The sequence below is a fragment of the Oreochromis niloticus genome, linkage group LG13 (genome assembly GCF_001858045.2).
Source record: "Oreochromis niloticus isolate F11D_XX linkage group LG13, O_niloticus_UMD_NMBU, whole genome shotgun sequence".
Taxonomy (NCBI): Eukaryota; Metazoa; Chordata; class Actinopteri; order Cichliformes; family Cichlidae; genus Oreochromis; species Oreochromis niloticus.
This window is the reverse complement of record NC_031978.2, coordinates 11,807,046-11,825,297: the sequence shown is the minus strand read 5'-3', so window position 1 is coordinate 11,825,297 and position 18,252 is coordinate 11,807,046. Positions and strand designations below refer to the sequence as shown.

Here is an 18,252-nt window from a genome sequence, read left to right as displayed (position 1 = left end):
TTGACGTCAGCTGGATGTTTGACTTTCCCTCCCAATTCCAGCCTCACTCTGACGCATTCGCATATCTGCTCCTCAGCAGCATTTTGGGGTAAGTTACACAGCAGAAAACCATGAAAAACTTTCTCTATGCTTACTAACACTGAAAAGGATTTAGTGTACACTAACAGCTGTCAAATGTGTTTGTTTGGGTCCTGTTGTTAACGCTATGTAAGGATCAGAAAGCCGAGCCCTATGTGCATTCTCATATTACATTACATAGCTTATGCATTCCTGGCAGTGTGCGTTATGTAACAGAAATATTCTCACAAATCTCTTTAGGTGAAACAGCTATGCTCATGATGCTGGATTATCAATTGAGAGTGCCTTTAATTCACTGTTTTATGTCTCTTCACACTTTACTGCGAACCCCTGAAAGTTTTTCTTCTGAGACTGCTGAACAAACACGGATTTCACAGAGATTAAACTTAGACTGTTAAACAGGACAGAAATTAAATTTAACTCCGACCCAAAGAATACAGCCTGATGTTTGAATTTTGTCAATGAATCACTGCATTAACAGACTCTTGCTGGACAGTGATTCATGTTTTTCACATATGGGGAAGAGAAAGGAAGACAGTGTTCCATCCCAAATATAGTCACGTGAAAAGAAAAGTTTACACAAAACTCTGTGTCTTGGGAAATACCAAGTACACCCCATTAATTTAATAGTTTTTTTTTCCCCTCCGCTGTATATTTTCATCAGTCTCTCACATTGTTCTGTCTTCTAACATTGTTAGTAGGCCCCGATACAGAAATTTAATCAGAATGAGGTTTGGGCTTTAACTGTGACATGGCAACACCGTGATCCTGCCATTCTGTTGTGCTTGGGATCACTGACCTGTTACATGACCCAGTTTTAACCAAGCTTTAGCTTTGTTACAGATGGCCTCACCTTTGACCCCGGAATACTTTGCTATACAAAAGAGTTGATGGTGATAGTGCTGATGTGCTCTGTTTGTTTTTCACTGAACATAGTGCTGTGCATTATGACCAAACATCACCATCTTGTCCAAAAGACATTGTTTCCTAAGTCCTCCAATTTAATGAGATGCAACCTTGCGAAAGAGAAAAGAAGCTTTCTCTTGGCAGTGATTCCAAACAAGCCATACTTGGCAAGAACTTTAAACTTTTCTTTTTCCAAGTCTAACTAAATGCAAATGATGCTCATTTTGTAAACTGCTGTGTAGTGCCTTATGATGATTTATTTGGTAGCTCCGACTATTCCTCAGTCAGATATGCCAAACACGTCTGATTAAATGTATTTTTACTAAATGAGCTAAGCAAACTGTTGTCGGCCAGATCGTCTGTCACAGTCTGTCTGCGAAGCTGACTGTGTGGATTGAGGAGGTGGACCCAAGTGCAAACACACAAAATGGCCAAAACTTGAGTGAAACAAAAGGAGACGTTTATTCAAGGCCAGCGAAACAGAATAAACCAAAAGGCAAAATTAAATCATACCCTAAACTGGGTGAGCTAAACATAACAAAACCCTGGAGACATGGCATGACATGGAAACAAGGTAGGATAACAGACGCTCAGACGAGGAATGAATGAACACACATAGACGCAGGACACACAGGAGGTGATCAGGGAAAGTGGAAACACATAAGGAAAGAGCAGACACAAATGAACATAACAACGTCAACGTGGAAGACTAAAACTAAACACAATGAACATAAAAACACAAGACCTCTTCAAAATAAAGCAGGAAACATAATGAGACGCAGATATGACAATACAAACTTGACAACATAAGACATGCAGACATGAAACACATGAAGGACAAGGGAGACTTAAACACAGGGGCTGAAGACACAAGGGGAATCTAATAAACCATGAATAGTAACGGCAACTTAGGCATAACAGGAATGAACTTAGAGAACCTAATAAACTTAAACTCAAACATGAACCATAAACATCAATATATATATAAACTCAAAACGCTGAGTCAAAAGACCCAGGATTGTGACATCGTCCACGTTTTAGTGACCAATTTTCATCATTCATCACATTCAGACGTGACTACTGTGGAGAAATACAACATGTGGACTCAGAAACAATTTTATTTAATGTAACTTTATCTCAAATTATTTTTTAAAAAACTGCTAGGATTATAACTTTTCTTAACTGTTGCTACAGCCGATCAGATATTTACAATTTAAATTATGCTCCTTTTTCTCAGTTGTTTTACAAATCACTTCTTTCCTTAGTGTTTCACTGTCTTATGTCTAGTCCTTTGTATGTAGTTCATTCCTGTCTATGTGTCTTACCCTTATAGTTATAACACTTCCTGTTTTATTTTGAGAGTCAGTGCTCTTTGCGTTTTGCTTTTAGTTTTGCTTCCTTCATCTCCTCTCCTGTGATTTACTCCACGAGTCTTCTATTACCCACCTGTCTACTATTCCCCCTAAATATGTTGTTGCTGTCTCAACAAATCCTTTGTCAGATCATCCATTTCTGTTTCCTGGCTGCTTATTTCATTTTGTATTTCGTGTTTATTTCTCTAGTTTTAGGTTTTCAGTTGTTTTTTTACAGTCACTCCTTTGGGCTTTGTGTTTTGCTGGACTTTCTACATCGGGCAATAAACAACTTGTCTTCTGTTCGGCTTTGCCTCCCTAAGCGTTTCTGCATTTGGATCTCACAGATTTATGATACACTGAGATTTTTGCAGCCGTATAAGCCACTCTGCGTGACACAACTTTAACAAACGTGAGCAGAACATCAAGTGTTTGTTTTCTCCTTCTCCTTTCGGAACAGGAAATGGTCAACATTTTGTTTTCGTTATTTTTCCTTGGGAATAGGATGGCTGTCAGTGATTTTGTGTTCATTTGATTTTTATATGTGTTAATAGTTGTTCTTTATATGTTGTTGGTTGTGATGGATGCAGACTGTAACATGCTAAATCAAGCATGGATCTTATCCCTCCTCTGTTTGTTGTCGTGCTATATCCCCTTTGGCTGGGTCATAACAGCTGCTGGGGGAAACCTTTTTATTTCAATCCCAAGCATTTTTTTCCTGACATTTTACTTCCAACCATTCCCTTTTGAGTTTGCTTTGGATTTTTCATACCAAGTTGATTACCTCCCTCTCCGATTTTAGTGGTTGGTTACATTGTGAGATGGTCATTCTAAATTGCTAACACTTTTTCCCAGGCAATCTTTGAAAACATGACTGTTAGAAAGGCCAACTTTGAACCTCATGTCATAATTCTTTCATTGTTGGTCATATTTTATCTGGAGCAGCCCAGAATCTCCCTGCATATGTTGACACGCTTTACCTTGTGTAGGATGGGCAGACCTTAGTCCGTGTTGGCTGTGGCCACCTGTAGGCACCATCAGCGTAAATTTGTGCTGAACATTGGGGGGGTCAAGATCTCTGTCTAAATAAATAAATATATCTGGGTAAATGTCCAGATGATTAAACATGCAGCTATTTTGCTGGTAATAACTGAAATTAGTAAAGAACAACCTATTTATACAAGATAATTGATAATTTTATTGGGGGCTTATATTGGTTAGGTCTGATTATTGGGAGGGTCATAACCCCCCCTAACCCCCCTGGAAATTACGCCCCTGGTAGGCACCACTTTGCTCCAACCCTGAAGCAGAATTAGTCTGAACAAAAGGAAAACACTCACCCTTAAGGCCATTGTCTGTCTGTGTTGTGCACAATGGTTGTGAGAATATGAATAATTCTTAAATGCTGGTAATCATACTCTCTACTTCTAGGATTTGCAAGCACAGAGTCAACAAGTTTCTTTTATAAATGCAAAATTAAATTGGATTTTTTTCTTTGCTTTATGTTACTTTAAGACAATTAATGCAATTTCTTAGCTCTTATGACAACCTTTGCAGTTGGTGGAAATGTTTGCTTTCTTGCAGAGAAAAGAAGCCCAATTTCTGTCTGATAAATATGAAACCACAGGGAGCAGCTGTCAAGGTTAGCTTACCAGAAAGACAAGAAACAGTCATTGTAAGTTGTATTTATTAGTTGGAGGCTGTATTTCAGTTGGTAACAGCAACTTTCCCAGCTGTCATTACATTGCATTCCCATGCAATGTAATAGCAGTTGGCTGTCTGCAGATACCTACAGTAATGCACGTAATCCAAGTGCACATGACACAGCTGTAATCACATCTTATGAGTTTGATACATTTCAGTTTTTTCCTGACTAATGCAAGGGTTGTTTGTTGTTCTTCCCCTTTGCCTTCCTCTACTTTATATGCTTTTCGTGATATGGTATTACAACTGAAAAACCCCCTTTTAAAATTTACATTGATATGTATGTAAAGTCACCCAGTTTTCTTATGTATCCAATTCTGCAGTCTCCAAAAATATTTTGTTACAAAGAAAGAAAAATAGAAAATAGTAATGAACCCTGAGATGTTACGTAAATCTCATCCATTGGTGAATAAGTGTAAGTACAACAACAACAACACAATTTTGCTCAGGATCATTTGAAATAGTTGAATTTAAAATAATACGTTGCTTTTGGTATATTTACAATAAAGGCTTTCAGTGCATTTAACATTGTGTATGTCATAGTTGTAGGATTTCTATGCTTCTGTGTATTATTAGTTTTTGGATCTATATCTATATATCAATATTTTTACAATGTTCGGCTTTTGGCATATCATTTTGTATCATTATATGGTATTCAAATATTTAAGTTTAACAACAGGGCTGAGGTGTCTTTTACCTAAACTACACAGAATGAAAAAAGTCTGTTAAATAGGACAGAAATTAAACTCCGACCCAAAGAATACAGCCTGATGTTTGAATTTCATCAATGAATCACTGCATTAACAAACTCTTGCTGGACAGTGATTCATGTTTTTCAAATATGGGGAAGATGAAGGAAGACAGTGTTTCATCCCAAATACAGTCACGTGAAAAGAAAAATTTACACATAGCTCTGTGTCTTTGGAAATACCAAGTACACCCTGTTAATTTAATCATCATCACAAACATCACGATTTTGGTCTTGTCCAAAGGACATTGTTTCATAAGTCCTGTAATTTAATGAGATGCAACCTTGCAAACGAGAAAAGAAGCTTTCTCCTGGCAATGATTCCAAACAAGCCATACTTGGCAAGAACTTTAAACTTTTCCATACCAAGTCTAACTAAATGTAAATGATGCTCATTTTGTAAACTGCTGTGTAGTGTCTTATGATGACTAAAAACTTTTAAGACTAAAACTAAACACAATGAACAAAAAAACACTACAGGTCCATCAGGTCAAAGACAAACAGACTCAACAGAAGTTTTTACCCACAGGCTGTCAAACATGCCCTACCTCCACCCTGATTGGAGGATAACTGCACTGCCAACACTCATGGACATTACACCTTATTTATAAATCGTATTTCTGTTTATACTTCAATGCAACCAACACCCTTACCTCTTTAAACTGTATTTATTATAACATTATTTAGTATAGTTCCAACAGCCCCCCCCCCCCCCCAATGTGCAATATCATCCCCCCCACACACTCAATGTGCAGTATCACTGATCACACTGCACCTCTCAATGCACCTGCTAGTTAGATGGCATGTATGTGTATGTATATAGATGTAAGCGTGTATGTGGAAATATGTGTGTGTATGTATGTACGGATGCATATATGTATATATACATATATGTATGTATGTGCGTGTATGTTTGCAAGTGTATGTATAACTTGTACATATCTTTCTTGTGTAAATGTAAATTTGTCTGTTATTGTGTAAATACTTACGCTATTGTGTACTTCACACACATGGACAGATGCCAGACTGCCTTTCACTGTTCTTGTAACAGTGACAATAAAAAGCTATTGTATTCTATTCTATTCTAAAAACACAAGACCTCTTCAAAATAAAGCAGGAAACATAATGAGACGCAGACATGACAATACAAACTTGACAACATAAGACATGCAGACATGAAACACATGAAGGACAAGGGAGACTTAAACACAGGGGCTGAAGACACAAGGGGAATCTAATAAACCATGAATAGTAACGGCAACTTAGGCATAACAGGAATGAACTTAGAGAACCTAATAAGCTTAAACTCAAACATGAACCATAAACATCAATATATATAAACTCAAAACGCTGAGTCAAAAGACCCAGGATTGTGACATCGTCCACGTTTTAGTGACCAATTTTCATCATTCATCACATTCAGACGTGACTACTGTGGAGAAGTACAACATGTGGACTCAGAAACAATTTTATTTAATGTAACTTTATCTCAAATTATTTTTTAAAAAACTGCAAGGATTATAACTTTTCTTAACTGTTGCTACAGCCGATCAGATATTTACAATTTAAATTATGCTCCTTTTTCTCAGTTGTTTTACAAATCACTTCTTTCCTTAGTGTTTCACTGTCTTATGTCTAGTCCTTTGTATGTAGTTCATTCATGTCTATGTGTCTTACCCTTATAGTTATAACACTTCCTGTTTTATTTTGAGAGTCAGTGCTCTTTGCGTTTTGCTTTTAGTTTTGCTTCCTTCATCTCCTCTCCTGTGATTTACTCCACGAGTCTTCTATTACCCACCTGTCTACTATTCCCCCTAAATATGTTGTCGCTGTCACAACAAATCCTTTGTCAGATCATCCATTTCTGTTTCCTGGCTGCTTACTTAATTTGGTATTTCGTGTTTATTTCTCTAGTTTTAGGTTTTCAGTTGTTCTGTTTTTTACAGTCACTCCTTTGGGCTTTGTGTTTTGCTGGACTTTCTACATCGGGCAATAAACAACTTGTCTTCTGTTCACCTTTACCTCCCTAAGCGTTTCTGTATTTGGATCTCACAGATTTATGATACACTGAGATTTTTGCAGCCGTATAAGCCACTCTGCGTGACACAACTTTAACAAACGTGAGCAGAACATCAAGTGTTTGTTGTCTCCTTCTCCTTTCAGAACAGGAAATGGTCAACATTTTGTTTTCGTTATTTTTCCTTGGGAACAGGATGGCTGTCAGTGATTTTGTGTTCATTTGATTTTTAGATGTGTTAATAGTTGTTCTTTATATGTTGTTGGTTGTGATGGATGCAGACTGTAACATGCTAAATCAAGCATGGATCTTATCCCTCCTCTGTTTGTTGTCGTGCTATATCCCCTTTGGCTGGGTCATAACAGCTGCTGGGGGAAACCTTTTTATTTCAATCCCAAGCATTTTTTTTCCTGACATTTTACTTCCAACCATTCCCTTTTGAGTTTGCTTTGGACTTTTCATACTAAGTTGATTACCTCCCTCTCCGATTTTAGTGGTTGGTTACATTGTGAGATGGTCATTCTAAATTGCTAACACTTTTTCCCAGGCAATCTTTGAAAACATGACTGTTAGAAAGGCCAACTTTGAACCTCATGTCATAATTCTTTCATTGTTGGTCATATTTTATCTGGAGCAGCCCAGAATCTCCCTGCATATGTTGACACGCTTTACCTTGTGTAGGATGGGCAGACTTTAGTCCATGTTGGCTGTGGCCACCTGTAGGCACCACTTTGCTCCAACCCTGTAGCAGAATTAGTCTGAACAAAAGGAAAACACTCACCCTTAAGGCCAATGTCTGTCTGTTTTGTGCAGAATGGTTGTGAGAATATGAATAATTCTTAAACGCTGGTAATCATACTCTCTACTTCTAGAATTTGATGACATTTGACATTTAATGCAATTTCTTAGCTCTTATGACAACCTTTGCAGTTGGTGGAAATGTTTGCTTTCTTGCAGAGAAAAGAAGCCCAATTTCTGTCTGATAAATATAAAATCACAGGGAGCAGCTGTCAAGGTTAGCTTACCAGAAAGACAAGAAACAGGCATTGTAAGTTGTATTTATTAGTTGGAGGCTGTATTTCAGTTGGTAACAGCAACTTTCCCAGCTGCTATTACATTGCATTCCCATGCAATGTAATAGCAGTTGGCTGTCTGCAGATACCTACAGTAATGCACGTAATCCAAGTGCACATGACACAGCTGTAATCACATCTTATGAGTTTGATACATTTCAGTTTTTTCCTGACTAATGCAAGGGTTGTTTGTTGTTCTTCCCCTTTGCCTTCCTCTACTTTATATGCTTTTCGTGATATGGTATTACAACCAAACTGCTAACATTTTTAAAACTTACATTGATATGTATGTAAAGTCACCCAGTTTTCTTATGTATCCAATTCTGCAGTTTCCAAAATATTTTGTTACCTAGAAAGAAAAATAGAAAATAGTAATGAGCCCTGAGATGTTACGTAAATCTCATCCATTGGTGAATAAGTGTAAGTACAACAACAACAACACTATTTTGCTCAGGATCATTTAAAATAGTTGAATTTAAAATAGTATGATGCTGTTGGTCAGTGCTGAGTAAGACTATTTTAACTTAGATTTGCTGTAGATGATAATTGCCTTTTGTTTAATGTAACCCAAAGGAAGAATGTAGCGGTCAGCTTCATCCGGACTTCAAAATGAGGTTGAAAGTTGTGTTTCTCCACTGATTTTATTGCCAAACCAGAAAATCTACCCAGACGGTCAAACAAACCACGATTTCAAAACAGTGTTTTCTCTGGAATCTCAAAGCACAGCTGTAATTTTCTAAGTAAGTGTGTTTGTTCATGTGAAATTCAATGTGGGCTTTCTGTGCCAAACAATATATCCTTAACTCGGGTTCAAAAAGAGCACACCCATCACACATGTGTAGGAGTGAGTGTGAGTGCGTGTGTGGGTCCTAATTCAAACCATCTGTAGATACTGTCCATATCCCCTCTCTTCACGTGTTGATAAGTAAATATTTAATGCAAAACAGGTACAGAGTGACCTCAGTCCATTTAATTTAATTATTTATATAAATTAATTATATCCTTAAAGCTCAGGTCCTTGAGGCCTGGGAGCTTTAGGGTCTTACGCAGTATCTTAGCTGTTCCTAGGACTGCGCTCTTCTGGACAGAGATCTCGGATGTTGTTCCTGGGATCTGCTGGAGGCACTCGCCTATATATATATATATATATATATATATATATATATATATATATGGAGAGAGAGAGAGAGAGAGAGAGAGAGAGAGATACAGTGGCTTGCAAAAGTATTCGGCCCCTTGAACTTGAACATTTTGTCACATTACAGCCACAAACATGAATCAGTTTTATTGGAATTCCACATGAAAGACCAAAACAAAGTGGAACGAAAATCATACATGAGTCCAAACATTTTTTACAAATAAATAACTGAAAAGTGGGCTGTGCGTAATTATTCAGCCCCCTTTGGTCTGAATGCAGTCAGTTGCCCATAGACATTGCCTGATGAGTGCTAATGACTAAATAGAGTGCACCTGTGTGTAATCTAATGTCAGTACAAATACAGCTGCTCTGTGACGGCCTCAGAGGTTGTCTAAGAGAATATTAGGAGCAACAACACCATGAAGTCCAAAGAACACACCAGACAGGTCAGGGATAAAGTTATTGAGAAATTTAAAGCAAGTTTAGGCTACAAAAAGATTTCCCAAGCCTTGAACATCCCACAGAGCACTGTTCAAGCCATCATTCAGAAATGGAAAGAGTATGGCAAAATTAAATAAAATTGTTACCAATTTTATTTAATTTTGATGTGTGTTTCTACTGGAAGACCGTCGTGTCCGTCTAGCTGCTGATTTGAGGTGAAGTTGAAGAATTTGGAGGTAGTCCTCCTTCTTCATTGTTCTATCCGCTTTGCGCAATGTGCCAGTACTGCTGGAAGGAAAACAGCAACAGAGCATGATGCTACCGACACCATGCTTGACTGCTGGTACAGCGTTCTTAGGTTTGAAAGCCTCACCTTTATTCCTCCAAAGATCTGTATCATTGTGACAAAAGGCACACAAATTGGAAATATACATTAATTGTAGTAAACACAAATTGGAATGATATTACTGGTCAACTCAACAGCGACTCCCATAATTTCTCTTTTTTATGTTGGCAACAAGAAACCACCAGTTGTAGTCATTAATGATTGCTAATGAGAACAGGCTGTAGTGCTGTCTTGTTAAAATACATTGTAAATCAGCAACACTAATCAAGAGGCTTAAATGCATATATTTGAGCCTTTATGTATACTTTTGACCCCATGTGAATTGGAGAAAATCAAAATTATCATTGGATTTCTCCACCCTCGATAAAGAACGGTTCAAATAAATCTTTAAAAGCCCCAAATTACCATGACATATATGCCCAACTAAGAACACTGTACCAACAGGCAGGCATGTTTGTAAACTTCTAACCACAACTGTATATTTACAACAAGAGCTTTCAGTGCATTATCATCGTGTTTATCGTAGTCCTAGGATTTCTATGCTTCTGTGTATTATTAGTTTTTGGATTTTGTGATTATTTTGAGGTTTTCTGTTACCATTTTTATGATTTTAGTTTTTTATGAGTTTCTTGTATAAATTTTCAAGATATTTCCCAGTTGATAATGACTACATATTTATATCTATATATCAATGTTCAGCTTTTGGCATATCATTTTGGATCATTATATGCCATTCAAATAATTAAGTTAAATAACAGGGGTGAGGTGTCTTTTACCTAAACTACACAGAATGAAACAAGATGCAGGCAAGTAAAAAAAAACAAAACAAAGTTATTAAAACAAAAAAGCTGCAATAACATGCAAAATTAATAACTATGGACATTCATCAATGTATCCATCTATTTTCTTTCACTTATCCAATTCATGTGGGCTAGAAAGCCTGAAGTGTATCCCAGCTTTCACGTTATTAATGTAAGATTTCATGATAACAGGCAGCCAACTGAAATCCTTTACTTAAAGGGTTAGCGTTTGGCATCAGGGCTTTCTGCTTGATTCGATTTAGGAATGGCATGGTGTGCTTTCAAATTCCTGCTTTCGGAAATGTCAACCTTGTCTGCTAGAAAGCTTTGAATTCAAACCTCTCGTGTGTGTGTGTGTGTGTGTGTGTGTGTGTGTACTGTTTTTACTTTATTTAATTATTTATTTTAAACTCTTGTTCAGGATCAATTGACCTATTCTAGTAATAGCAAACTCAGTTTGCTATTTGTTATTTTCAGTGACTGAATAAATCAGACTCTAAAGACGAACTAAAACTGCAAAAAAAGAGAGAAAAAAATAAGAAAATTGAAACTCATTAATAAAATATGTCCAGACTGAAGTCTCCCTGTTTCAAGCTCACACAGTCAATACAACTTTAGCTGTTTGTTTTCTGGCATGGTCCCTGGGTTGTGAGGTACAGTGGTATGAAAAAGTATTTGCCCCTTCCCGATTTCCTATTTTTCTTGTATGTTTGTCACATTTAAATGTTTCAAATCATCAAACAAATTTAAATATTAGACAGAGATAACAGAGGTAAACGTAACGTAGGGGGAAATTACATCTGAACCTACATTGCCCTGTGTGAAAAGTGAAATATTCTATGGACTGACGAGGCAAAAGCTTTTTGGATCCACAAACTTTTTGGATAGTGTGCATCCCATTATATCTGTCGTAAAAGTAACAACAGAAAAAGAATATCATACCAACAGTAAAATATGGTGGTGGCAGTGTGTTGATTTGGGGCTGTTTTGCTGCCTCAAGACTTGGAAGATTTGCTGTTGTTAATTTAACCATGAATTCTGCCGTCTACTAAAACATCCTGAACGAGAATGCCGGGCCATCTGTCTAATCTCAAGATGAAGCGCACTTGGGTTCTGTTGTAGTCCTCACATTGTAGTCCTCTGTTCCTCATTAGATGATGTTTCATTTTGTGTCCCTTCCTGTCTGTGTTTCTGTTCCCGTGTTCTGTTCCTTCTGGTTGTGTTTTGATCGTCTCTCATCTTGTGTGTGCTGGGTACAGTTTTGCTTCCCCTTGGTCTCATTGGCTAGAATTAGTTCAGCTGTCTTTTTTCTTCAGGGGTCTCCACTCTGCCCTTATCTTCTCTTGTCTATTTAAACCCTCAGCTTACTTGTGCTCTTTGTTGCGAACTTCCTCATGTTGTGTCCCATGCATTCTGTGTTTCTTCCATAGTGCCTAATTTGTAAGTTCCTCGTTCCTGCCTTCTCAGTTTTTTTGTTTGTCGTTTTGTTCCCGTGAGTTCAGCAACAAAGCTGCTTTTAGCTTATTTCTTGATTTCTCTCGTGTGCATTTTGGTCCCACTCCTTTCTGCCTTACAGTCAGCCCTAAAACTTTTAGCACTGAAATGGACGTTTCTTCTTAAGTACTGTACTATTTTATTATATGACAATTCCCATAATGTTATCATCCACTCTGGAAACTGAGCATTTATACTTAAACTTCTATATTAGGGTGCATACAAATATAATACCCAACTAAAAATGTACAAATGAATTAGAATCAGTGTCACATCATTACACTTTAATGCTGCATCAACACTATAGCTGTCATGGTCCTGGGTCTTTTGACTCAGTGTTTGAGTTTTCCTGTGTTTCTTGCCATTTTGTATTATGTTTAAGTCCACTTGTTGTTCTAAAGGTTAATTATTTAGTTCCCAGGTTATTCTGTTCAGTATGGTTTATTAGATTTCCCCTTGTGTCTTTGCCCTCTGTCTCCCTCTGTGTATCTGTGTTTATTTAGTTGTGTGAGTCCTTGTGCCTTGTTTCCCCTCCTAGTGTTTTATTCCATCATGTTTCCCGGTCAGGTCTGTGCTCTCCCTCGTGTTCCCTCGCTCCCTCTCGTCTGCCCCTCCTTCACTGCCGCATCATGTTTCCTGTTTTATTGTGAAGGTTCCGTGTTTTCATGTTGACTCTGTTCAGTCTAACTTCCCCTGTCTCCTTATGATTATTTGTGTCAGCTGTGTTCCCCGTGTGCTCCCATGTCCCTCATTATCTTTCTGTGTATTTATGTCGGCATCTCCCTCAGTTCCGTGTTACGTCCTCCCTCATGGCTGTGTACCTCTCCGTGTGTTTCCCCGAGTGAATTATTAATATTTCCCAGTTTAGTTTTGTACCATTTTGCCTTTTTTTCAGCAATAAAGCTGTGTTTTTGAGTTCACGTCCTGCTTCCATGAGTTTGCATTTGGGTCCTCTCCTGCCTCCGCTACACAGCCAATACAGCAAATTGTATAGTTATGTACACTCAAAAAAATCTGTTGTTGGATGAACACAATTTAATCATGGCACCTTTTTCCACATGATTTAACCAAGTACAATAACCTATTTTTGACCATGTCAAACCAACATATTTGGCATTTGGTGGTTTAATGTAATCAGATTTCGTTGGATCAACGTAGTATACTTACATTGACTTTCAACATGTAAATTAATCAGAATGGGGTTTTTTTTGTATGTATTTTGTATAGTATTTTTTTTTCTCTCTCTTATTTTCTTTTCTAAATGTACCTGTATATTGTTCACATGTTGAAATAAACATGCTCTACACTAAGAATGGTGGAGATTAACATAAAACAAGCCATTTATTTGTTTATTAAAATATAAGTGACTTACAAAAATATAATAATAATAACCTAAACTAGGGCTGAACATGGAAATGGGAAATGGGAGCTCTGACAAAGGTGAACAGACATTCAAGAGGAGACTGAGATAATATATACACAAAGGGCGATTCAGAGAAGCAGAGACACATGGGCAAAATTAAACTGGAAGCAGAAACACTGGCAGAAACTAAGACACAGACTTGACAAAATGAAAACAAACATGGATACACAACAGACTGCATACAGGGAATGCAAAGAAGGACACACAGAGATGAGACTAAGATGACAAGGATGGAAAAGGGAACTAATAAAAACGAGATCAAGTACTAGAAACATGAATAGCTAAACTAGAAAACAGTGGAATTACTAAACTAGAACAACAAGCTTCTTCAGTTCAGTTCAGAACTGAAGAAGCTTCTCAGATGAGAGGTGAAACGTCTTCAAGCCACTTAAAGAAGTCCAGACGCTTTTCTTTCCAAGCTCCTTAGACTACGATGACCTGGATGACTGAAAACCTTCACAGTGCCCTCAGAGATGCTTTTCTGAATACCTTGATTGTAATGAGTGGTTATTTGAATAACTGTTCAACGCAGTCTGGCCATTCTCCTCTGTCCTCTGAATCAAACAGGCCTTTTCACCCAGAGAACTTCTGCTCACTGGATATGTTCTGGTTTTTGAACCCTTCCCTGTAAACCTTGGAGATGGTTGCATGAGACAATGCCAACAGATCAGGAGGTTCTAAAATACATACACCAGCCCACCAAAGGTCACATTCAAAGTCACTCAAATCACCTTTCTTCCCCTTTCTGATGCTCAGTTTGAACTTTAGCACGTACATATATAGTTTGAAATGTGTTAAAAAGCATTCAAAGAGGTGTTCCTTAAGTAGTGACTGCCTCCGAAAGTGAGTACGTGTCAATAATAATGAACTGTATTCTCAAAGTTTTGGTTGCTAAATGACACTTCGGAGAATCAACCTATGACTGAACTGTAAAAAACAATAAATAACAAATGAAAAAAATGACTGTCTGTTCAGAGAATAGTAGCCTTTGTTCATTCATTGTTCACCTTGATAACCGTGGCCATAATTTACTAAGACTGCTACAATAAGTGTGATTTGCTGATAATAATGTAATGTTGTGTTTAAATGCAGGAATGATGAAGATGCTTGAGACTCTCCTTCAGCAGTGATGGCTGCCTTCAGCCCCCCTGCCCCTTTCCTCTGTGTGCTGCTGTGTGTTTCGGTGGCTCTGCAGCGATCTGACTTGCGCCTGGCTTATGTAACCCACAACAGCTTTTTGTACTACTCCTGCAGCCAGGACCCGCAACCCTGCAGCATCTCATCGCTTACAGATTGCATATGCAAGGACATCCAGCTCTCCACACTGCACCGCCTACAGTCGCACTTGTCTCCTGTTTTCCAGATGAGACGTTTAACCGTTTGGTTCACGTCACCATCAAATGCAGCACGTCTGCTCAACAACTCAGAGGTGAGGCACCTCACATTGATCTATTGCGGATCCAGTGGGATGCCTCCTTTTAATCTGGAAGGATATTTTGCCGTGCACCACCTGGAGAGGCTGACGGTGGTCAACCTGCCGCAGAATCCATTTTATCCCTATCCAGATTTGAACAGAGCCAAGAATGGAGACCCAGACAGAGAAAACAATGCTCACTTAGACACAAATAGGTACAACACAGAAATAGACACAAATCTGGGCTTGATCACAGACATAAAGAGAGATTTTTTAAGTCTGTCTCCAGCACAGGTCCAAGACATCTTCCTGGGCAGGGAGATCGGAGCAGAGTATTATGAACAAGCCAGACTGGGAATCATCCACAAATCAGTGCTGGACGGGGGAGCAGTGGTTAAAGCATACACAGTAAAGACACACATAGACAGCAGTGGTGCGCTGCCTTTCCCTGAACTCCACCTGCCGAAATTGCCAGAGACATCTGTCATATATGTCACTTTTGTATATTGATAAAAAAAATAGTTTAATCTCTCTTTACAAGCAGGATTTCGGTCATTTGAATTAGTGGGGAAAATGTCCAAGTTTCTTGGAAACTGAATGCATTTGAAAGAGTTTAAATTTGTTTTTGCATTCTTGTCCTGGGAAAAAGTTTTGAAGTTTTGGTTCAATAACTTTAATCACATCAAGCTTGCACAGTTCTTTATTAGTGTGTTAAAATAGGCCAAACAAAGAGTTTTGCTGTTTCTATGTACAATCTTTTTCCTTCCTGTGTTATCTAGCCGACCAATATTTACTCTTTTGTTTCCTATGCAGTGCTGTGAAAAAGTATTTGCCCCTTGCTGATTTCTTTCCTCTTTTCACATATTCGGCACACTTACAGGGTTCAGATCATCAAACAAGTAAATACAAAATACAGTTTTAAAATGGCAATTTTTATTTATTGAGGGAAAACTGCTATCTCAATCTACTAATTGACGATGCATACAAGAGGTCAAAAAGAGCCCATAACATAATCTAAAGTGTTGGCTTACTTCAATCAGTTAAAATCAGAGTTCATGGTTCAACAGTAAGAAAGAGACTGGGCAGAAATGGCATTCATGGGAGATTTCCAAGGAAAAAATCCACTGCTGACCAGAAAGGAAACAAAAGATGCCAAAAACATTCTTGATAATCCTCATGACTCATGGGAAAATATTCTTTAGACTGATCAAAGCAACAGGCAAACATGGTGGTGTTAGTGTGATGGTCTGGGGCTTTTTTGCTGCTTCGGGATCAGGACATAGACGACTTGCTGTAATTGATGGAACCACGAATTTTGATCTCTAGCACAAAATCCTGAAGGACAGCTGTCCAGCCATCAGTTCGTGCCCTGAAGTTCAAGCACACTTGGGTTATGCAGCAGGCGATTCGTGCTTGTAAAGCCTCGCGTGGCTGAAGTAAAGCAATACTGTGGGAAAAAATTCCTCCACAGAGATGTGACAGACTCATTGTCAGTTATCACTAATGCTTGAGTGTAGTTCTTGCTGCAGTAACCAGTGGCACAACTCGTTATTGGCCTTAGAAAATGACTTTTTCACATAATGCCAGGTAAGTTTGGAAAACTTTTTTCTCATTATAAATTAAATCACCATTTAAAAACTGCATTTTGTATTTATCCTGGTTGCCTTTGACTAATATTAAATTTTGATTGATCTGAAACACGTGTGACAAATTTGCAAAAATAAATAAAAATGGGAAGGGGACTGAATCCTTTTTCACAACCTGTAGAACATGGAGAATGCAATGAAAGCTGTGGTCCACTTCCTTTATCTAATGTGAGGCTGCAACACCGTTTCATATACTGCAGCAGTTTTTTTTTCTGCATGTCATAATGTCAACCACAGCTGATGTTGTGAAAAGATGGAGGGTCCCTAATTGCAACTAAACATTCAGCTATTTCAAAATGATTTGGTGTAATGTTGACTCAAAAATAACTTCACTTACGCACAGTCTCACGTGTCTGCCATTGCTAGAAAAAAACTAAAGAAGTTCATTTGTAAGCAAAACATGTTTTTATGAATCCCTCCCAGTTCTGCTTTCTTGAGCTGACTTTTTATTTTTTTTGTACGATCAGCAGAGCTTTTTGTGAAAGTATTAAAAACAACTTTTTGTTGTTGTTGTGACAGTTACATCCTAATTTTTCTATGTTTTTATGATTTCATGAATTCAGTATAATGTCTGTGTAGTGAAGATGGATTGTCAGCTCACCAAAAAGCTCCTGGCATAGTGGAAGAAGTTGGTCTTTGAGGATGTTTTTAGTACAGTCAGTCCCACAAACTGTGATCTGCTGATATCAAGCAGCCCACGGAGAATTTATGAAAAAGAATGGGCCACACTGTAAATACCTTACTTTATAGATAAATTTGACTTATTTCAAAATAAGTCTTTGAAACTTTTCCATTATTTAGATTGCACAAAATCTGAATATAAAAATGAAAGCTTTTTTGGCTACCAGTGCAGAAATATATAAGCTAAATTGTTTGGGGTGGCTGTAGATTACAGAACAGGCCATCTACTAACGAGACGAATATTGAACCTTATGTTGCTCCTGATGCATTCGCTGGCATGTGAATGTGTTATTGTTAGATAAAAAGTGTTTGTATGAATTTTTGGGGTGAATGGAACATGTTGTATATATGCTCTGAGTGCTGAAGTGTAGCAGACAAAGACTATATAAGAATTCATTTCCCATCTAAACAATATAATCCAGACAACTGAAGTTGCAGCGTATGAAACAAAATGCGTGCCACTGTCATTTGTGCTACTCCCACAAACGACAGTGGCACAAATGAACCACAAGGTGGCAGCAGATACATTTGAATCAAAGAGGTGGCGACAAACTGAAGGACTGAGGAAGGACTGAAGCGATCTACAGATCCAGTTAACCTAAATGTAAAAGTTGTCATGATTTATCAACACCAACCAAAAGCTTGTGAGGAGTGTTATATTTGTAGGCAGTGATTCTGCATGTTTAACTTAATAAAGCCAGACAGTATTATCTTTAATAGTATAATAATAAACGATTTAGACTCTCAAACATTCGGGATGTGTATTTGAAAATCTAAACATATATGAAAAAAAATGAAAATGCTTCCCAAAGCCTCTTGGCTATGAGTGCACATATGTATGCTACATCTAAAAATACAGCCACGTGCTTATAATGTGCAAAATGTTTACAATAAAATGATGTTTTGGATTACAGTTGTGCTCAGTGTGGTTTTAATGTTTTTTTTAAATCATTGATTATTGTTTTTGGGTCATTGGTCATTATGAGGCACA

At 37.7% G+C, this 18,252-nt stretch overlaps 1 protein-coding gene across 1 annotated transcript; it reads left to right on the top strand.

Annotated features, from left to right (window-relative positions):
• si:ch73-52p7.1 (uncharacterized) lies at positions 1-18,174 on the top strand. Its single transcript, XM_005474312.3, has 2 exons — positions 1-88; positions 14,613-18,174. The coding sequence occupies exon 2, from the start codon at positions 14,650-14,652 to the stop codon at positions 15,442-15,444; it is 795 nt and encodes a 264-aa protein (XP_005474369.1). The 5' UTR covers positions 1-88; positions 14,613-14,649; the 3' UTR covers positions 15,445-18,174.
• The last annotated feature ends 78 nt before the right edge of the window (positions 18,175-18,252 follow it).

Coding starts and splice junctions, on each gene's coding strand:
- si:ch73-52p7.1 (XM_005474312.3), top strand. CDS start 14,650: ATGGCTGCCTTCAGCCCCCCTGCCCCTTTCCTCTGTGTGCTGCTGTGT.